General features: G+C 47.2%; 1 protein-coding gene across 3 annotated transcripts in view; it reads left to right on the forward strand.

Annotated features, from left to right (window-relative positions):
- Nucleotides 1-22,500, forward strand: part of LOC146190950 (uncharacterized) — a 193,290-nt gene that overhangs the window by 168,957 nt on the left and 1,833 nt on the right. For all 3 annotated transcript variants that reach the window (XM_084601352.1, XM_084601351.1, XM_084601353.1), the window contains 4 exons: nucleotides 14,330-14,628; nucleotides 16,104-16,556; nucleotides 18,990-19,240; nucleotides 22,286-22,500. The exon at nucleotides 22,286-22,500 is cut by the window's right edge and continues 1,833 nt beyond it. In XM_084601352.1, coding sequence (XP_084457478.1) covers nucleotides 14,407-14,628; nucleotides 16,104-16,556; nucleotides 18,990-19,240; nucleotides 22,286-22,500 — 1,141 coding nt within the window. In that variant the 5' untranslated portion in view covers nucleotides 14,330-14,406. The remainder of the gene's footprint in view (nucleotides 1-14,329; nucleotides 14,629-16,103; nucleotides 16,557-18,989; nucleotides 19,241-22,285) is intronic.

The following is a 22,500-nucleotide window of genomic DNA, read 5'->3' on the forward strand; positions in this document are numbered from 1 at the left end:
CCCATTCCTTCGCCACGCGTCCATCGACGACTTGACCGCGAAGCTGCCTAACCTGTCTGCTTTATAGGTCGGAGAGGGTAGGCAGTGGGTCGCACCGAGACCTTTAAAAATGCACGTCGTGCAGCCCGTAATCAGAAGCAGGCACTAGAAGAAGTGTGTCTCTGCGACGCAACAGCAAGAGAAAGAGGAAACTCTATTTACACTTGTTTACATCTTGTTTAGCGTTGAATTCCGGTGGTCGAAGATGGACAAGGCAATCGGCTTCCTTTCTCCAGAGCTAACGTACTCATTGAACACGGCTATGGCTGCAGCATTCTAGTCGCCGTCGCTCAGCATTGACCCGTAGCAGTCGCCAAGGTTGTAGCTTCAGTCGTCAGGGCAGCGGGTTCCTGGAAAGTATTCTTGTAACTGTCCCCCGAACGTCTACAGCGGGTTGCTCGCGTAACACTGCCCGGCAAGAAAGCAGTGGGCGTTGCTCTTTAGCAGCTGACACTGTATGATGTGCTAAGATACGAAATATAATTTTATCAATTTTTTCGCGCGTTAATCAACGCTTCTCCCAAACTCTCTACGTCTGCAGACAGGGGGCTGAATCTGCGTAAAATCTATAGGGTTTCGTATGCGAAATGTCTATCCATGGACGGAGGAGGATCGTGTCGCCATTCACGACAGCCGACGGTGGAGTGTTGCTAAAGCAATCATTGTGATTTCTCGGTGCGATGACTTACAGCAGGAGTGAAGTGAGAGATATATAGGGTGGCTTCCAATTATGGACCGATGTTACTAAATTGAGTGCGATGTATTCAAGTCACGTTCCTTCTCTCTCCATCTCCTGCGTTCCAGGCTCGAGATGACTCTGCTGCCCACCGCATAGCGATACAGCTACGGTGATAGTTAATTTTTACGATAATCACTCATCTCCTGACAAGGAATACGCAGGCGCACAAAAGCACGCACATGCGGACAAACATGCGAACATGCGCACAAACATACACACACGCTCACACATGTACGAGGAATCGCCCGGGTAAACGTAGTTGCACATTGCGTTTTCGTGGTTTACATTAGAACATCGAGAAGCCAAGGCTTAGTCCACTGCGGGGGCTGGCGCTCCTTTCCTGTTTTATTTTTATGAACGACAGGTTCCTTGTATACCTTGTACCTTGTCCAGGTACCTTGTATACCTTGGCATTTTTTTTTTTCGCCTTGAAAATGTATAGAGCGTCTTGAACGGCACGGTGAAAGACGCGAAATTGAACCAGCTGGAACCTGGTGGACGCAAGCCGCAGAAACGTGCAAGTCCGACAAGCTGCTTTTGTTTGTAGTCCGCATACAGTATAGTTTTCAACAAACAGTACTCCTTTCCGTGTCGCGGCTTGCAGGAAGACAGCAATCAGTGTAGCTGGCGGACAGCAATGATTCCATTTGCGTTTCAGCTACACCTGAAGAATACGACAGGGGCGGCTTTAAAAAGCAAGCCCACGAAGAGCATTTGATGAAACCAAACCCTTTGAATAACCCAGCTGGGTGCCACGTTATGGTTTAAAGCTTAGTCAGAACTCTTTCGCCCTGCGGCGGCATCTTGCTGCTGTTTACCAGATCCAGAAGAAAGAGACGAAAATACGAGGTGGCTCGTTCGCCCCACGGCGTCGTCGTGCGCGATTCGCCTGCGTCCGCGCGTCGCTTTTCCATTACGGGGAACCGTGTGCGGGCGACACTGAGCCGGCGCGCATTCCCGCGAGCAGCCGCCTGCAGTCCGTGACAGCGGCGGCAGCTGTGTGGTCGCGCTTCAGAAGCCAAGTTTTGTTTTTTTCCCCCGGGTCCCAGTTTCTTCTTTGTCCGCTCACTTTGGGTCCCAACTGTGTGTGACAGGTAGCGGCCGGCCCCCGAAAGGTCGGGGGAAGGGGCTCGGTTCTGCACTGCTGCTTCGCAGGGTGGAGGACGTGAGTTAATAAATCCGGGCCACGAATGCATCCCACGAAGAAAAAGCAGGGACATCGGAATGAAGGATCTGATTTGTTTGCGGCATTATACGGAAGCGAGAGCGCGTCAGGTGCGCGCGAGCGGGTGTCGCGGAAGTATGACACGCACAAGCCGGATGTGGAACTCAAGCGACGCCCGAACTTGTGTCCCGTGTAGTGTGACTCGGTCAGAGGGCAGAAACGCGTTCAAACAGCGCTGTGAAGAAATGGCGAAACAGGGATGCTCGTGAAGCTTTCCGCACCGGTGCCTTTGGAGCTGCATGTTTGCGATCGAGCGCCAAGTTATTTTTTTCGCAGAAGTTTGAGTGCTCTTCCGTCAGTTGTCTGTTCAACACAAGCCATAAGCAGTTACTGAGGTCTCGAAGGCCCCCTGGTAAAATCGCATGACTTCAAAGTTTGAAAACTCTATCAGTCCGCGCCAAAAGCACCGTTTGTCACTGGTAGTCGAGTTTCGTATCCGGAGTCGGACGCAACTTCCAAGTTCTCGCTTAGTGTCTCTCGTTCAATAACGGTCGTCTGTTAAACAAGAAAATCACCATGGTATGATGACTTATGAAATTTCATGAAGTCATTCTGCAACATAAATAAACTGTTTTCCGTCAGTAGTGCCGACTTTCCAATAAAATACTACAGCGGCCACTAGATCTACAGTAGGAATAGAGACCTAGAGGCCGTGGTATACTACATGTATCCGTGTAGCAGTCCAGCCGCATAATTTGTTTCGCTAGCTGACACGAGACAAAAATGGATTGCGTGCAGGTTTTGCTCCGTGTGGTTGGCTAACACATAAAAACGATCTGCGCTGTGGCACATGTTGCAAGAGCACAAGGTATCGAACGACGAAGTTACAGGCCGCAACCGACGTCTGCAGTGTGCGTGAGTTTCCCTAGTTAAGGCCAGTTCACGACAGCATATGCTTGCCGTTCAGTTTTATCGATTCGTACTACGTTAATTGCGCCACCTGAGTTGACCGGTAGACGACATCTGAGTCAGAAAGGACGCAAACGCGGCGACTATAGGTCCGACTAAGCGAGCGACCTGGTGCTGAAGCGTAGCGCTCAATGAAACGGAAGAGGCAACAACTGGCTTCCTTTGCGCGAACCCTGGTCACATTGGTGGACCGAAACTGAGGCTTGTAACTGAGCCCGGTAGCATTAGAGTCTGCACCACCTTCTTCAACAGAATGGCAAAGCGGGCGAGTTGGTGATACATGGTTTAAAAATAAAACAGCGCAAAACACACAGACGAAAGAATGTGGTGTCTGTTTCTATTCTTTCGTCTGTGTGTTTTGCGCTGTTTTATTTTTAAACCACCTTCTTATTCGAGCATGTTGTATTTATCTACTGCTTTTATTGTGAAAGCAATACTCCGACAGCCAAAGTGAGACCTCGGGTGGCCGCAGCTACTCCGTGAAGAGGCGTAACTACGACCTCCTTATATATATATATATATATATATATATATATATATATATATATATATATATATATATATATATAAAAGAAATCAGCCTGCTATGACATTTGAATTCACCTTACCCCTATGCCACGGGCAAGAGCTGCTAATTGGGTCGCTCCTTTTATATGGGCGGGTGATATCAAAATCAGCCTTCCAGAACCGTTTGCATTCTCGTTACCCCCTACGACACGCAAGTACATCCATACGGCTTGGTTGAAGCGTGACTTTATATGTGGGCTGGTAGCTTACGCTCTCGCGTCATACCCTTAAAGGATGAGCTTAAGTGTCCCCAATAATGTAGCAGCTTGCACTTGATAGGGCGTGATAGGGGAATAATGTGGCAGGCAAAAGAAGCTTCTGCCGTTGCTTTCGCAATTCAACTAGGTTAACCACAGCTAAACCACAACTAATTTTGTTAGTTCTCGTCAAGAAAGCAGAAGAAAGCAGGTTTTGAGCAAGCGGGTATAGTTAGTACATGAATTGAGCACAAGCGACCTCTTCATGGGTGTTAGGCGAGCTTCGTACTCTGTAAAGGAGTCAGGGCACGCACAGCTTAGCGGTGATATTTATAACAGCGTCCAGAAATTTTGTAGAGCAGAGGGAGGATAGGCTCGCAAGACGAAAAAATTCCTAAGCAAAACATGACTTTTAAAAGATTTGTAAGATCGTGAAAAAAATAACTACTGGTGATATCCGGATTTAACGTACGTCTTGAGAGTGATCTGAAATAGCTTGCGGAAAGCGATCTTTTTCTATTCCAGCCTGTTCTGCGTCCTATACGCACGAAGGCGGTCACAGAAGTAGGAAGAGAAACACCGGCGCTAATGGAAAACTAAGCTGCTGAGGAAAGAAGAAAAGACAACTAAGATAGTGGGAAATATGAACATCGCCTTTAGCATTGTATTTGGGCGCACTCACTCCTGGTACAAAAGAATAGCGTCGACGCTGATAACGCTGTTACGAGAGGCCCTATACATGCTATACTACTGGCAATACTATGATGGCAGGTTTGATATAGCGGCTTGGATTTAAGGCTTTCCCGGGTTATCAGACTTGAGCTCCTTGCAGCGCCAACCATGACGATGTGTAGACGTCTGTGGAAGGCAAACGGCAAGATTGGAGTGGCGTTACTGTTTTTTCATGTACATAAAGATGGCTCGCAGGTGTTTGGTTGTTCTTTTGACAGGTGCAGCTCTCATAGCAGGATATTGAAGGGGCGTGGAGGCTCAATACGTCTTAGTCCCGGTAAAGACGGAAAACAAAAGGAATAGGGGCCCGCATGGGTCGGCTGGCCCACGGAGTTCCCCGTCCGGGTTCACTCAGTGTTGGTTTCAAGCCAGCGGCGGCAGATGTAGAGAGATAAAGTCGGCTTGGTGGAGGAGGGACGAGACATCCATTCTCCCCCGGAGGGTTAGCGCCCTGTGCGAGGCTTCGTGTATCAAAATAGGGAGCCGGCCGTTATGGCTGGCGCCGATGGCAGCATCCGCGCTGTGCTCTTACCAAGTATTTTATTCGTGTTTTCCTTTTGCTTTTCTGCAGTTCGTGGCTTCGATTTTCGATGCCCCACGCCCCCTCATTTCACCCCAAGCGTCTGAGGATCCTGAAAACGAATCCGCCTCAGCGTTTTTTCTTCTTTTTTTTTTTTTTTGTTTTTCTTTCCGTCATTGGTTTTATTGCTGTGCTTCTGGCTTGAGTTTCCAGTTTTCGGAAAAATTTCGGAAGTTCTGTATCCCAACCGTTTTTTGCTTCCGATTTGGCCGCTTTATGAAATTCCTCCCGTTCGAAAAAAAAAAAAAAGGTTTGCTATTATTTTGCTTTGTTCTTTTCTTGCCCGCAAGCTGCCCATCGTGCTTTTGCCGCAGATTGCAGACAGGCTCTAGAAGTTGCAGTGCAGAAAACCTGTGCAAGGAGGTTTTCAGTGCTCATGTATTGACGTACCCTAATATAGGGTCCCCCCCCCATCCTCCCCCTAGAAAAAAAAAAAAAAAAAGAAAGCAGCATCCTAGGCATGTAAAAAATAACAAATAGATGAACGCTCATGTCATTTGCTCTAAAACCGCGCCAATACCTTTAACGGCTCTTATTGAGCTTTGTGAAGGTTAGATATAATAATGTCATGAAACCTTGTTGTGTAGTGTGAAGCAGTAGGCTAGTAAGTATCCTGCCTTATTTGCACTTATTTGTCTATAGTTGTTTTCTGCTTTTTTTCTCCACATTTTTTGCCTCAGTGCACTTTCCCTGAAGGCATCAAATAAATAAATAAATAAATAAATAAATAAATAAATAAATAAATAAATAAATAAATAAATAAATAAATAAATAAATAAATAAATAAATAAATAAATAAATAAATAAATAAATAAATAAATAAATAAATAAATAAATAAATAAATAAATAAATAAATAAATAAATAAATAAATAAATAAATAAATCTCAGCCAGTGACAGTGTCCCACGTGCTGTTGCCGCCGAATACGCGCTCATTGATAACCCGAGGAGCACCGACCTATCACGAACCAATTTTCCCAGAGAACAGCTCCTTGAATCTGTAGCCTGCGGGAAAGCGTTGCAGTGTTTACAGCCGGCTCTGAAGCGCGCGTTGGAAACAAATAAAGTTAGCTTCGTGACCACTAGAGAGATTGCTGACCCCCGCAAGGTTTTCTTGGCTTGAAGCAGGCCAGTGTAGGCGGATGGAAGTAAGAGGTATCTCTCCTCGTGTCGAAGACACGTGCGTCGTCCTCTGCTCGCGTGGCAGCAGGTCGATTCTTCCGGGAGGGCGTTAGCCACCACCGCGGTCGAGAGGGCCCCGGGCCGTGGCCCAGTCGGCGTTCGATAGGAGATTGCGCCGATAACGCGCGCGCAGGAGGAAAGAAGAGGCAGGCAGGGCGGGACATTACCAGCCGCGGCCGACGGTCGATCCGTGGCGCTTATCCTCCGTCGGAGCGTTTCACCGTCGGCAGCGCTGCAGTGCAGCGAAGCCACCTCTCCGGGATTCTTCCTCTTGCGCTCGAAAGGGCGGCGGCACTTGCACCTGATGCATGGACAGCACGGCGTAATTACCTGCGCTCTGCCTCGCTAAAGGCGAGCAGCGCTGTGGAAACGGCAGCTTTCGTCAGCAAATCAGTTTTTCATCTCACGTGGGAACGGACGCTCTTCGTGCCGGTACGCTGTCCGCGCTATGATCACGGGGGCATCTTTCATAAGGCCCTTCTTTAGCTGGGACGATGTCCAGCTTTTACAGTTTTTTTTTTTTTTTTTTTTTTTTTTTGCGCATGATCCATGTTATAGTGTAATCGGTTTTATCGAGTATGTGACAAGCCCACCTATAGGTGCTTCCTTTGTTCTCGCACGATGAACGATCCTCCTACGCTAAAGAGGGGTTGCACTGAGTGTTGAAGGCATTGCACTCTTCCTCGCCGTCGAAAATGGTCGTATAACTACGCCGCGTACCACTCGCGCGCGATATACGTTTGTCCAGGCTGTATGTAGTTCTACGGCGTCGCCCCTGTTCCCGAAAGGTCAATGCCATGCACGCGAAGTGTGAACACGCCGCATTATCTTTCATTTCATGCGCCTGGCAACAAGCCGTGAGAAGAGTAGTACAACGCGATCGTCTCCTTTAGCGCCCGTCACGTCAGTGAATTAATTACCGTCTATATATCACTCCCATATCGCACTCGTGTCAGGGGTCGCGTTCGCGATTTAATCGGGAGACTTTCTTCCCCATCGAGGCTCCTCCGATCAATCCTCGTAATTACCGAGGATGACAAAGGGCTGGCTCATCTGATTCGCCAACTGGATGCAGTGTGCGAGTATGTTGCTTCGTGGCAGACCGGGTAATCGATAGTAAACATTAATAATTCTTTTTGTAGATGCATAAAAGGGCTTAGTATAGCGGTGAGATTATGTAGATGCATACTGGAGAGCAAAGTTTGCCTGTGCGAGGAGTATGGTGCCAATTCTCCGCATCACCAAAATCTTTGCAATTACAATTATGCGTCATTAATTAGACTCAAAACACGGGCCAGAGAGTACTAGTTTTTCACAGCTCACACGTTTTGCGCATTTCAAGTTGCTAGTGAGTTGCCATTCTAGCGTGTACTTTAATCGGCTCCAGGCACCGAGAAGCGTGCCAGATAGTGTGGACAGAAAGGTGATGAAAAAGCGCTAGACTGTAATCTTCGGATGTTCGTTTCAACTATTGAAATAAGTAAGAGTTATTGGAGCGCTTCTTGATATGTTTTAGTTCCGGAAGCACTCACTGGCGTCCGTTCTCGCCAGGAACCGCTAGGGCTAGTCATTTGGATGAGCAAACCAGCGAAAAGCGAAAATCCAAGTACAGGTGCGCCGAGAAACGCAGCGCAGTTTCAATGCTCACTGCTATACACTTCTGCGCGCACGCAGACGTGCGGCATTAACGCCGACTGAAGCAGCCTGCAATTTTGAAACGCACGCCAGCACTTTCTTCCACTTTCTGAAAAACCATGCTTAGAAACATCAACGACAACAACGACGATGAAAGACATCACTTCCTTCAACTCTAAACAACCCTCGCATCTCCTGTCTCATCTTAGTTCTAGGATCAAACGGCAGAACTTTCTCCGGTAAGGTGGTCGTCACTCTCGGTGCAAGCGGCTGTTCGGTCTTTGAGTCGTGACTGCAGGTTCTTCCACTCCTGACGGCTCAACTTGCGTTTGCATCGCGCACAACGAACGCCGCTTCTATCGTGTTTATTCTGGCGTCGAAAGGCCGCCGAAGCGCGACGCTCAACGCCTGAAATGTCGCGCACTCCGTGGGGGCCGCCCGTCAGTCTTGGCAAGGCGGAGTAGCCGGCTTTCTGTAAAGCACCGCCAGCAGAAACAGCGACAACAGTCTCGTGGGTTCTGGAGGCGAAGGGGGGTCTCGCGTCGAGGGCTTTCGCACCGAAGAGACTCCCGCTGCCGCTCGCTCAAGTGCTCTACGCTTGAGTGGGCAGGACCCGCCGACTTTAATGGACTTGCCCGGTTGGACCGAGCCTTATTAGGCACTTCCTTCCATCACTCTCTCCTACTCTTTCCTCCAGCGGCGGCGATGCAGCGCGGTGGCAGTCCGAAGTGATTTCCCTTTGTGCGAGAAAAAGAAAGGACTTCCTCCGGTGCCAACCACTTCTCGTGCGATTGCGTCACGGACTATGCGTGCGCTCACCTATACCGAGGAGAGAAACGTCGCCTCGGGAAATGAGAGGCGGGGACGTGAGCTATCTCGACGAGGCGCGCGCCCGAGAGAGAAAAGACCCGCTCTCTTGCGCGGCTCGGTCCCGTCCTGCCGTGAGGCATTACCACGCGCTTGTCAGGTTTTATGGCGGGTGTGAAGTTTGAAGAGATTGTGCGTTGCTTGGTTCCTCTTTGGGTTTCAGCTGTTCTCTTTCTATCTTAATTTGATATGTACTTTTTTTTTTTCAAGTAATTAAGTCGCCACTCTTCGTTTCTTTAGCAAAGGCAAAGTTCCTTGTCGGGGATGGATGCGCAGCAAAGCGTCGCGCACGAAAGCAAACGGTGCGCTCAAGCATAACCCGAAACTGTCTGGGAGAAACGAAGCGCTCGAACGTAATTTACTCTAACTAAATCTCTCGTCAGTCTCTATTTTTTCCCCACCCGTGGCGCTTTAGCTCTGCTTCAATGCTTTCTTTAGAAAGGCAAATCAGACGGTATGTACTAAGATATGAAGCTTTTCTGCCAAGTCCAAGGCGAGATTACGTACCCGGTTCCCGTGGTTAATTTCCTCTCTGTTTCCTTTGTTATTGTTTTTCATCGTATATCGGCACAAAACACTAAAGGTGAAATGCATGACCGTTTTGTGACGCTATTCCAGGCATATTTCGTCACCAACTATATTTTCTCCATCAAGGCTGACTGCAAATATACATTTGTAGGAAGTTAAAGCTCGCTGCTTATTCACATGATGATATGAACTGCTCGGAGGCTTGGCAGTTAAACATTTATGCAGAGGAGTCTATGGTCGACGAGAGATGCTCCGTGAAATCGAACTGTGTTACGTCACACTGGTGAGGAGCATAAATCGTCTAAACTTTACTTACACGCTTTGCGCAAGCATGACACGAAAGGCTTTGATTCCGACTGCGTTGATTGAAAGCAGACATATTACACTTATTTAGAGTGAAAGCAGGAAGTGCATGCGCATTTTTTTACTTGTCAAAAAATAAAAAAGAAGAAAACAGAAGAGGCTAGGAAGGACAGATTCATTTCATCGCTTTTTGAGTAATTGGATTTATTTTATTCGCATGTAGGTTGAAAAGGTGCTGACGCACGTGTCGTTTTTTCTCCTTGCATTATATACTTTCTAAGAAATGAAGAAATGTACCACAAATTAGACCTGGAAAGTGTACTGTGTTGCGGAAACGCTTCCCTAACCGTATTCATCTGCTTCGGTTGGGCTTACCTTGAGCCTATTACAGTCGTCACGCGATGTCAATGACACTGAATGGTAGCTGAAAATACTTTTTCACCCTTTTTAAGCATGTGGCTTTGCTGGCTCTTCCTTTCTGTTTTCTTCAACGAAGAGCGGACTTCATTCTGTTCAGTCCATGGGGCCAAGAAAACATACATGATTGAGAATATCTATGTGTAATCGCAGTTAGGAAACACTAATGCCGACAAAAAATATTTGCTGGTCAAAGGGGGAAGCGAAGACTGCTGCCTGCTGCTACTGACTCGCACATCGGATCCCTTCATTGGAGGCGACTGAGTTGGCCCCGAAATGTTAAGTGTTAAAATAATTTTTTTTTTGTTGGTTGGTGATAACGTTTTTGAAACATTTGTCTCAAGAAGCCGAGCGAGCGAATTTTCTCCAGAGATGTCACGTTCGTAACCGCCATTTTTTTCTCTCAATATGTGCAATGTGCGCAAAACCAGAGTTCAACTCCTCTTAAGCACTTTCCTCCTATTCTGCCCTGTGAACGCGAGCACCTGTAGGCACCATGCTGAACTTCAATAAAGAAAATAGGTACTTCCTTAATGGTGGGCACTAACAAAGGATTTCCAGGCTCGTTCCTATACTTTGTTCCTCGACTATAGTCGTCGCGCTGTAACAGCGATTTGCTCGTTGCTTATGGGAGGCAGAGAGAGCGGCAGCCGTGAGAGCGCTAGTTTGAATGGGCGATTCGCTCCTCTTGTAATGACACAATCGACGAAAACTTGATTATGAGAACCTAATCACCTGCCCCATCGTTATCCCTGCATTCTATGGTCATCAGCTCGCAGTGTGCGCCGGGAGCTCACGGCGTTCTTTCTCCTTGCTTCTTCCCAACCCGTCCCTCGAGGCAATGATTGCATGCCATCCACGTTCTGCCCACCCATTGGGCTTGTCACACACAACACAGCAACAGTCCACATTGCTGTGTTGCCTCAGCAGAGGCTCCACTAGAAAAAGATAACTAGAAAGCTTCAAGCACGCCTGATATCTGTGCACCCGTTCGATATAATGGTGGCGAACGATTGAGCCTTAATCAGTAGCGGCATTGTAATAATAATAAGTAGTTATAATATGGACTGTGCTGTAATCAACAAGCGAATGCTAAGTTATCTTTAGTACGGGATTAGACCAGAACAGCTGTGAACAAAGAGCGCACAGACACTGTCTAACGGCTGCGACAGATGCCATTTTTGTTTCTTCGTCTAATAATCGAAGCTCGCAAGACCATCATGCATCGATGTAAAGTGAAGCCAAGCTTGCGATATTAGTATTAGCTCTTACCCAGCTTCGCAACTTTATTGCCATTGGCGCCCGCACCGCAAGCAGGTACGCTGATTAGTCAAGACTCATGACGTCGAACATGACGTAACTACGACGGTCCCTGGCAACACAGACGAAAACGAAAAAAAAAAAAATTCTTTCTCCCGTGCCTATTAATTGACGGTCGTTGCGTTACTCACCCTAACCGCACAGTGCACTTTTATTTTTCTCTACTGCCTCTATGTTCTCCCCTCTAGTGCCCTTTCAGTAGCCTTGTCGTGCCGTTGATATTAGCGGGAAGCAAGTATTAGAAAACGCCCAAACAGCGGGAGTGGGGAAGGACATTTTGTGACGACGTTGTAGTCTGCAAATGCAGACCCGCTGACATACATTGGAGATAAGAGCGGGCCAAACATCTGGCACATTAGCTGAACTGGCCAAAAGTTTGAATAAAGTTGGTTTCTTGAGCGCTTTCAGAGCGTAAAAATAGTAGAACTCTTGGTGGCGCATGTGCATGAGGGTTCGCACGCAAACAGAACTGGCAAATGAAGGAAACTGGGAACATACTGAACCCAAGAGGCTGCCGTTTTGAGAATGCCTCCACAGCACGATTAGCGCGCAGAAGTAGAACCGGATGCCAAACTCGGCTAGTTCTCTGTTGCTCGGCAGGGCTTTAGACCCCCGACAAATGCAGGCATCACCGGCCCAGATTGCCCACCGCAAGAGCCGCGATTTCGGCCTAGCCGAAACGCACAAGGGAGGGAAGGATAGAACAGGCCGCCGATGCCGGGCGCTCTTCTACCTCCTTTGTTCGCCCCTCGCAAAGCTTGGACACACACGAGTACGCACGTACACACGCACTCTCGTGTGCGCGAGCGCGGTGTTTGTGGGCCGGAGCCCCTGTTCGCCGCCGGGTTCAAACTCTTATCATCCCTTAATTTGGAGGCCAGCCGCAGTGAGGCCTGGTTGCGGGTGGCGTTTAATTAGAGGTCCTCCCCCGCCAGCCTTCCGGAGAAGGCTTATCTGCTGCACCGCGGACCAGCGCGCAGCAAGGCGGAGGAGGAGCGTCTCCCGCCACTGCGGTCACCGTGTACCGGCGTAGCCGGCGTCGTCGAGGCTCGCGTCGCCCGTGATAGCACCACTACGGCATAGTGCTCTACCGCACGGCCAGTCTGACGCCAACGCCAGCGGCGCCGAAAAACCGCCGGCGCTCTCTCCTTCTCGCTTTCGCCCCGTTGACTCCCACGCGCTGTGCTCTCCCATGATGCGTCTACTGTGGTGGAGGCCAGCGCTGCAACCGCCAACAGGCCGCCTTCGTTTCCCCCCAGTGAGCGATTGCCATTGTGTGTCACGAGCGCAAAAAGGCTCGCTCCTCCCCTCTCCTTCTCTCCGTGGCCTTCGCCCGCTTTGCGACGATCTCCATTCTTCCCATAACCTCCACCCCCCTCTCCTTTGCACTCACTTTTCGTGGCCCGAAATCTTGCTGCTTGCGTCCTGACGTCACAGCGAGCGCCTTGCTGGCCGACGCTGCGCTGTGGTGATTTCGATTGACAGCGAGATAGGCTCCTTTCGCGGACGCTCTCGGGGTGTACGTGCATGCCATGACGTCGCTGTGGATGGACGCTTTGCGCGATAATATAAACTGCGTGTCCGGCCATTGATGGGTCAATAAAGCAAAACACTGCGCCTTGTACACGCACATTTTGCAGGAAAAAGGCAGCGCCGCTCGTGGGGATTAAATTTTAATGAATGGCTGCGGACTATACAGGAACGCGTAACGGATGCAGCGAGCGACAGGCGAGGACGCTGGCTAAGGTGGAGTTTTGGGTACGTGCTAGCCTTGGGACACGCTAGCTGTAATGAAACCACGTGTATAGCGTAGGCTGTGTTTTTTCCGCTCCTTCTCTAATCTCATTTTGACACTTTATTATTTCTCCAGTTTTCTCTTTCAACCTTTATTCCCTAAACCCGGTCGCCAACTCACACTGGCATGGAAAAGCTAATTGGACGCAGGCTAAATGTTTTCTCTCTCGCACCTTCGCATTTTTTCTCTCTCCTAGAATGCGCAGCCTTCTTGTACGGCCTATTAATTCATCAATGGTGAAAAAACAAAAACAACTTAGGGGGCAACAAGCTCTATTATCCTCGGTAAGACGCGATAGCGTTTCACACACACACGTACGACGTTGTTTCAGTTTTTATTTTTTAGATTAAAAAGTCATACACCGATACTAACACATCAGCAAATATTGGCTTTCAATTCTGAGCACTTTGATACTTTTGGACGCATTTTTCATTTTTAAAATCATTTTATTTATTAATTAATTGATTATCTATACAATCTAAATCTTTCTTATTTAGCAATATCGCGTATTGGCTTTTCATTTTGGTCATTTTGATAAAATTGAAACCACGTTTTTACAGTTATTCATTTTTCAATTATTTCAACTATATTTAATAGGTCAATTACACACTCCAATTTTCTTAGTATTTTCAAGCATCTCGGAACATTTTCACAACTTTGAAACCCTTTATCACCAACTTTTCATTCTTTTAGGTTCTTTATTTCTTGAATTAATCAATTAGTTACACTGATTTAATTAATCGCAATCGCCTGTCACACACCAATCAATCATCAGTCATGAGACGTTTTTTTTTTCTCGCAGCACCCGATTATTTCAGGTACGCGATGTCGACTACTACTACGCCGACAGTTTTTCGACAGAACCAGTTGTATAAGATACCGCTGAAAAAATGCCGATTTCGGCTTTTACGCTGTAAATGCTTTAATATGCACATGGATTTTCAGTGCAATGGCTTCTGGTGTACAATGCAACAAATGTGGCAAAGCGGCACAAGAACACTAGCTAAATGTACCTTATTCCAACTCTGAATTCTGAAGTCGAGCCTTTAGTTAACTGCTTGGATTTTAAGTCAGTAACCGCGCAACCATTTCGTCTATCGCAGTTGCATTCGTTATCCTGGGACATTTTAAGGTCTACGGATACTGACTATATCCTCCTAGGCACATGGATGGGTGTGCTACATATAGCTGCAAAATGGGCTTCTACTCAATGCACATTTTGTCATTGCGTGCTCATTTCTTTATAGTCGACGCTAGCGCTCCTCTGAGTATCGTAATCTCTGGTTCCCTGCAGGTGATCTTCCCGCGTGCTGGTCCACACACAACGACGATGATGAAGGGCTATCGGCAACAGAGTTACGCGAGCACGTGATGTCTCCGGCGGCTGCAGCCATGTGGTGCGCGGCGCTGGCGCTCCTGTGCGCCGCGGCTGCCGCAGGTCTCGAGTCTCCCTCCGGCGGAGTAGCTGGCGGCAGCACGTCGGGCCACTGTCCCAGCGCATGTACATGCAAATGGAAAGGCGGCAAGCACACCGCTGAGTGCGTCAGCCAGGGGCTCTTCTCGGTGCCCGTGGGGCTACCGCCAGGACTGCAGGTCGGTGTGTGCGTCGACAGCGGGAAACAATCCCCGCCAGCGCAAATCATAGCCTGTTGCGCAAGCATGACGCCCTGTGTGCACTGCTAAAAGGCAGATCTTTTAAGGTGAAAGCTTTTAATCGCTCATGCTGTCGTGGACAAAATGTGTCCCGCTTTTGCAGCGGCTCTGATTGGCACAGGCGGGATGACGTCATAGAAGTCAAGACCAATCACAGAGCATCACCACAGTATGCGCGAATGCGTGTCTTATATGGCCATGACTAATTAAATGACGAATGACTAATTAAATGACAAATCAATTAAATAATTGATTAATTACCTACTTGATGACTAACTAATCAATTACTTGATTAAAAATGAATAATTAATTATTTACTAATTAGTGTCAGTTGCGTAGCAGAATGCGGCACTCAGGCTTTTGCTTTTAACTACTTTAGTCGCTAAAGTCCCTCGTCATTTTTTTCTCTCGCGTACATGCACTTTGCAATTACTAATTCAATGCTAATTAAGTAATTAAACAATTACCAGTCAATGACTAAATAAGGAATTCATTAACTAAATAAAGACCGCATATTTTATCTCGAATGCCCCAGCATTATATAGCTACGTTCCGCATCAACTTGAATGGAAGGACCGGCGTTGTGCCGGAACCTCGCCCCATATTGACGCTGCGCAAAAAAAAAAAAGGGAAAGAGCAACTGCATCAGTGTTAATCCGATCTCGTCTTGGAAAACCGCTGCGAACAGAGCATATTTGCGACTTCTGAAAGAGTACCTCAGTTGGGGTCATTCTTTTTCTTCTTTCTGTACACAGGATATCTCAACGGCCGGATGCCACACAGGGTTATATCACGTGCGGTCGACGGTTAGGATTTCATTTGGCGCCGCCTTAAACACGTTCGGATGTGGCACAATAAGTGGCTGGGGAAAGTACCATATTTGTTTTCACTTTGGTACAGTATAAACGTTTATTTTTTTGCTGTGTGGATGCATTTATGTCGAAGCGCCCGTCGTTGGGCTTTGGTGCGTGGAATCATTTCATTCGAACAGTTAAACACGAACAAGCCCTAGTGTGTTATGCCACATGGAATGAGCATTTGTCGCTGCTTGCAGCTGTAATTAGTGACATGCCGCAGGAATTCTTGTCTCGTCAACGCGAGACGATACAAGAGCCTGTTTGTAAATGATCTGCATTTAGTGCTGTAATGCGGTTGCTATGCTACGCGCTAAGCGCCTTGAGCCCTGTCTGTCCACAGACACGATTTGCCGGCTCGAAGGCATGAAAATCAGGGTTTCCTTTCTCGTGGGCGTCGTTCCTGTCCAGTACGCTACACGGTACGCTAAATGATCACCCATATTATCAGCTCCCTTCTGATTAATTGGCAAAGTGTGGGGTATTTCCTGACAAACCGTCCCAACTTTCTTCCATCACTTTCTCTCAACGCATCACGTGTGTGCCGCCGACCGTGTGCAGGTGATCCACCTGGAACGGAACAACTTCCACTCTCTGCCCGGCCGCACCTTCCAGGAGCGAGGCCTGGTCAACCTTCAGCGAGTGTTCCTCTCCCAGTGCCGACTGGGGCGCGTGGCCCGCGACGCCTTCCAGCAACTGACCAACTTGGTGGAGCTGGACCTCAGCTGGAACCTGCTCACGGCCGTGCCCAGCGCCGCGCTGCGGGGCGTGCCACACTTGCGACGTCTGCTACTAGGTGGTAATCCCATCGCGCAGCTGGAGAACGCCAGCTTCGCGGGACTACAGCACCTGACGTATCTGCACCTGGCCCGCTGCCAGCTGCGCTCCATCGAGCCCGGTGCTTTGGACGGCCTGCCGGCGCTCGAGTTCTTGCTGCTCGACCACAACCGACTGGCGACGCTGCCCGCGCAGGCGGTGTCGCCGCTGCCGAGGCTCTCCACACTGCACCTGCAGGTGCGCCCACGCTTTGAACTCTCTTGCTTAGCGAGGGAATCCGCTAAGATAAGCACACTTAGGCTAGGGTGTGAAACAAGCCACCTAATCGAAAAAAAAAGTCTGTTGTCACAACAGAATTTATGTGTAGTTTTGCCAGAGAATAGCCTGTTGTGACTAAGAAATTTCCGAAATAAAATCAGAATTTTTGATAGTTACCACTGAAAAGTACTATAGAGGTGCACACTGCAGAAAATTACTGCACCATTAGAAAAACTTGTGATGTTTGTAATATACACACATATATATATATATATATATATATATATATATATATATATATATATATATATATATATATATATATATATATATATATATATATATATATATATATATATATATATATATATATATATATACATAAGACAAAACTGCAAAATATTGCCACGTGCAACATCTTCCGCCATAATTTCCGCGTAACTTGTTAGATAGTCGGTAGGTAGCCATAATAATCCGCTTATTGCCAGCTGACGAAAGAGGAAAAGGGCCGAGAAAGTCCATGCCAATTGGGTCGAATGGTACTATAGCGGTGGGGAATAGGCCGCAGGAAACCAGCTGGCTTCAATGGCGGTGTCTTGCGTCGTTGGCACTCGCGGCAACCTCTAACATATCGATGAACGGTAACAGGGCAGAGACACAAAGTCAAGACAGGGGATCATGGGAAACGGTAACACAGATACACAGTCAAGAGTCCACAAATGTTGTTGTTTTTGTTGACCAAATAACATATGGCGCATACCCACAGAGGGGGTCGGCCAAGAATTGGGTAGCAAAGAAAAGTTTTAAAGTATACTTGCATGCAAAAATAAAAAAGCTAAAAGAAGCGCACGAGAGTCTACAACTTCTTCGTCTTTAAAGCGCTACCTCAAACCCCCAGGTGGCAATATTTTACGCTATCTTTGGCACAGTGTTTAGTTACTCTGACTGGACAGTAATAAAATTGTTGAAGCGATAGCTGTTAAGAGCTACATTTTCGACTTTCCTCTTATACGGCTTTACAGTTGATGTAACACCAATTGATTAAGGAACATGCAGTGACGTCACAAGTGGTAGTTAGGAGCGTCACGCGCACAGTAGCAGAAAGGAGCAGAACATAATAGTTAAACAAACATTGCAATCACTAGAGCAGACAGCTAACCCTGAATCTCACTTTACGGATTGGTAATCGTAGGAAGAGTTTTTTATATTGCTTCTAAGACCAGGCTTTGAGATTAATAATAATTTTTACGTTGAAGGTACAATGACAAGAAGTAGACAAAATACGTGCGCGCAGCAGGTAGTATCCGAGTCCCCGGGCCCCATGTTGCGTGGTGTTGTGCAACGTCGCAGCAAGTTACACTCGGCGACAGCTTTTCTGGACAATGAATGAATGAGAACGGGGGCGAAGCGCTCGTAAGCGCATCATTCGGCAAGAAACTTCAGCCGCTTGGCGTGTTTTCTTCGCGATAACTTCACACAGTCACTGGTTTAGGTCGGCGGTGTAGCAGGGGCCACCTATAGAAGCTTCTTGTAACAAGACGTTGCTATATTACTAGTAATCAAGAAACTGCTTTTTGTTTACTTTGCTATTTCGAAAATCAGCAGCTGTGTCAGTATCATGTCTTTAATGGAGAATATTATCAATGTAAAAGGTTTTAGGAAAACACTGATAGCTGAAAGCGTGGAGTCTATTCAGTTCAGTCGTTCAGTCGTGTCCGACTCTTCGTGACCCTATGGACAATGTCACGCCACGCTTTCCGGTCTCTAACTATCTTTCTAACATCACATAACTTCATCTGCAGTGCCTCGAGGATGCCATCTAACCACCGCGTTCGCTGCCTACCCCTTTTCCGCCGACCCTCAACCTTTCCCAACATCAAATCTTTCTCCAGCGACTCCTCTCTTCTCATCAGATGACCAAAGTAGCTGAGCTTTAACTTTAGAATTTGACCCTCCAATGAGCATTCAGGTTTTATGGTCGACAATATCGACTGATTTAATCTTCTGGCAGTCCAAGGAACTCTCAAGAGTCTTTGCCAGCACCACAATTCAAACGCGTCAATTCTTTCGGCGGTCAGCCTTTTTCACAGTCCAACTCTCGCATCCATACATCACAACTGGAAAGACCATAGCACGAGTTATACGGATCTTGGTTGGCAGACTAATGTCTCTGCTCTGTACTAGGCAATCAAGACTAACCATTGCTCTCTTTCCCAGAAGCAGGCATGTTGAGTGTATTAAGTAGCGTAAAAATGTGGAGTATGTATCAACCCTGCATGAATCTTCCACTCCATTGCTAAAGGAAGCTGTCGCTCGTTTACTGTACCAGGGGTCACCCGAATCTGCAGACTCTTTACATCGGACCATTCTGCCTGGTTGTTTCTATAAATAAAATGGCGCCATGTTTCGCAGGGCAACCCTTGGCAATGCGACTGCCGCCTGAGCAGTCTTCGGCGCTGGATGCGCACCCGCAACATCCCGCTAGGCGAGCCTCCGCGTTGCGCGGGGCCGCCCCGGCTCGAGTCGGCCTCGTGGGATGAGCTCTCGCTGGAGCAGTTTGCCTGTCCGCCACAGGTGCACGCCGACTCCCTGGTCAGCGTCCAGGAAGGTCGAAACGCCACCCTCGTCTGCCGTGTGCGCGCAGACCCGCCCGCCGTGCTCAGGTATGCACGCTTTAGGACGCTCCCAGGTGGCACAAACAACGGGCCCGATATTGGCAATGTGATGGCAGCACGCTGGCCCTATGTTGGGCCGGACATTGCGAGCAAAGTACCAATATTAGGTCGATGGTTTGTGATGCCTGCGAGAGGAGGCCTCGATGTCACGAAACAGGCTATGTAAGAAATAGTCATTTTATTATTATTTTTTTCACTTAACCTCTGTGTGTAAATGAATCGCCGTCTGGTGTGGCTCCGGTAGAGCGCTACTGTATTGTTGCACAAATGAAATAATTATGAGAGGGCGTTTTAAGCAATGAATGCAGCATGGAAACACGGCAATACCTGTCTTTTTTTATCGTTTTAGTGGTCTATTTATTTAGCCCCGTACTTAATTTTTTGTGACACCAAGACTAGCTTTTCTTCTTTTTTTCTGTAGCTCGTGCTTGAACGGCACATTCATTTTTTGATCTTAGAATCCTCTAAAGCCGCAGATTATTCGCTAAATAAAATGTCTGAGCAAACGCAGTAAAAAGAAAAATTTGTAACATGTAGATGCCTAGACAAGAACTGGAAATATGAATTGCTCATGCTGAAGGTGGCTTATCGGTCCAGACCCTGCAGGGGTCCAGCTCTAGACCACTGTATGTCTCCTGGTATCTTTAAAGAGGCAGCATTAAATATCTCCATGCCACGTTAGTTATGCCGTGTACACGACCTCGCAGTCTAAAACGCTGGCACAAAACACAAAGAAGCACTAAAGTGCATTTGATGGTTGCGTGAAAACATAGCTGCATCTGAATGCTTTGGAATGTGTGTTTATATTGGTGCGGCTGTCATAACCGTTATTTGTTAGGTAAGCGTACCAATTCTCCTAACATCACCCATGTAATGCTGCAAAGCCATCTTTACAAGCCACCTCAATGTAATGTGTCGAAGCTAACTACCTCATAAATCGGTTACTTTCTACAAATAACGACTAGAACACAAACAGTTGCCAAAATGTATGTCCCTCAAAATTTTTTCGAGACCGATGAACATCATCACTTGTGAAGCACGACTAACTATTTCATTAGTCAGGGCATAAGGGACATGTTGATTTTGTGACAAATATAGCTAGCTGTATGCACCAGTCATTCTTCACTCTTTGTCCTTCTAGATCTTGAGATGGGCTTGCTTAAGCAGAGTAGAGAAACATAACGACGAAACAACGATATCACTGCACGTTTCAGATGCCTCACTGACCGACACTGAGCTGTGACGGCATGGTTATGGTTCAGCTGTTGAAATTGAAACAGGGCCAGAGAAAATACCTCATTATAAATTATTTATCGCTCGTGAAGTTATACACCGTGGTGATCCATGTTTCGTAATGACTTTCGCATCATTAAATAAAAGAACCCACAAACATTTTGTGTCTGAAATTATGCAGGCTTTTCCTCCAACTGCACTAGAAATCAGGGGCTTTACAATGGACGGACAACCTGCCTTCAGTTACTGCTCTTTTATTAGGGAATTTTATTAAGAAAGAAGATAATACAGAACGTTTGCCCTCGAGGCAGGACATATAAAAGGCATATGCACTTAACACATACTAATAACCACTGATTTCGCTTTAACAGTCGAACTGAAAAGAGAAACCACAGAAATGAAACAAGAACAAATATATGCGCACAAGAACATTTCGTTGTGCGTAGAGTTTATGTCGAATAGCAATAATCATATTTTATTATTCTCCAACATAAAACGATTCCTCTCCTTAGGGTTCGTCTACTCCACGGCGATTTTACGACTTAGTCCGTCTTCGCCATTCTGAATACTCTTGGGATTTCGTCACATTCCAACTAAATGAGCATTGAAGTGTATAAAGCAATAAAGGCACGTAAGAACAGTACGAAGCCTCAAACTATTTGCGCCGCATAATGGATTGGCCGAGCATAAGTTAATTTGTGCCTAAGAGTAGCGCTCGTCTGTTTCAGAGTACGGCTGCCTTCAAAGGCTAGGTGGAAAATGAATGGTTTTGACGACGAGACAGCCGAGTCTGCTACGATAGCCGATGCATTGCAAAAGTGGCAATGAAATCCTCTTCTAGGCAATTTATACTAATTATTTCGTGATTGCTCTACTCTCACTCTTCCCCAATTGTCTGTCTGTGGGGCTTTTCTTTAATTTAATGTAGGGGATTTTACGTTCATTGCCCTGTCTAGGCTGCGCTTTCTTTTTTGTAAGAGTCGTTGTTCTATTTACTGATTCAGTTTTATTTATTTTCAGCAAACTGTTTAGCTCACAGATCAGATACTTAATAGAATACGGGAAGAGAACAAAGAGGGGAGTAATGGAAGTAGCAATTGCAGAAATAGACGATGAGGAAGAAGGACAGCCTGGAGAAGGGGAATGAGGCACCGCAAGCGTGCTTGCATTCATGTACATGCAGATGTCACGGCCATATCATTCGAAAAAAAAAAATTGCAATACCTTTGTGGTCGTTCACTTCAACCGGGCAGAAAAAAGCAGGGTGAAGCTACTGAGTTTGTCTCTTTCGACAGTTGGGGCAGTACTTAGATAGGCTGCACAGAGTGGACAGCGACCTCCTTAATGCACTGTACTACAACAAAGAAGAGAACCATGTAATATGGTCCCAATCTTCTTCCTCATCAGTATGATCACAACATAGCAGACCAGGAAGACTTTTAGTTTGAACTAGTCGAGGGGGAAGCCGCGATGCAGACGATGTGTCAGCATGTGCAGAAAGGGTAATTTTGTCCAGAAGGTCTTCCATTGCAGTAGGTTTTCATCTATTACATTTTTTTTTAGAAACTACCAGCTACTGAAGGCATGTATGCTGGCAAAAGAATTATACATTGGGTGAATCTGCAACAACGACACTTCGCTTACCTGGAGAAAGCATCGACAGTTTGCCGCTGGAAAGGAAATGAGCTAAATTTTAGTAATAGGTGTTTACTACTGAAAAATTACTTTAAATGTTATCTCAGAATCAGTCACTGAAAGAAGTGTTTGAGGTAACACCACATGCTGCTCCGACTTTGACAGGTGGGAGGCTGCTGACTGGGCCTCCGTTGCCTGGAACGGGACGAGCGATGGAGCGGGCCCGGACCTGGACCCGGCCCGCTTCCAGGTTCAGCGTGAGCAGAGTGGGCCCTTCCAGCTCAGCTGGTTGTCCGTGGCCCATGCGGGCCCCTACGACGCGGGCGTGTATATCTGCGTCGCCGAGAACCGAGCCGGTCTCCGGGCCGCCAACACGACGC

Source organism: Amblyomma maculatum, chromosome 4 (genome assembly GCF_055883805.1).
Source record: "Amblyomma maculatum isolate TAMU_Amacu chromosome 4, ASM5588380v1, whole genome shotgun sequence".
NCBI classification, from domain to species: domain Eukaryota; kingdom Metazoa; phylum Arthropoda; class Arachnida; order Ixodida; family Ixodidae; genus Amblyomma; species Amblyomma maculatum.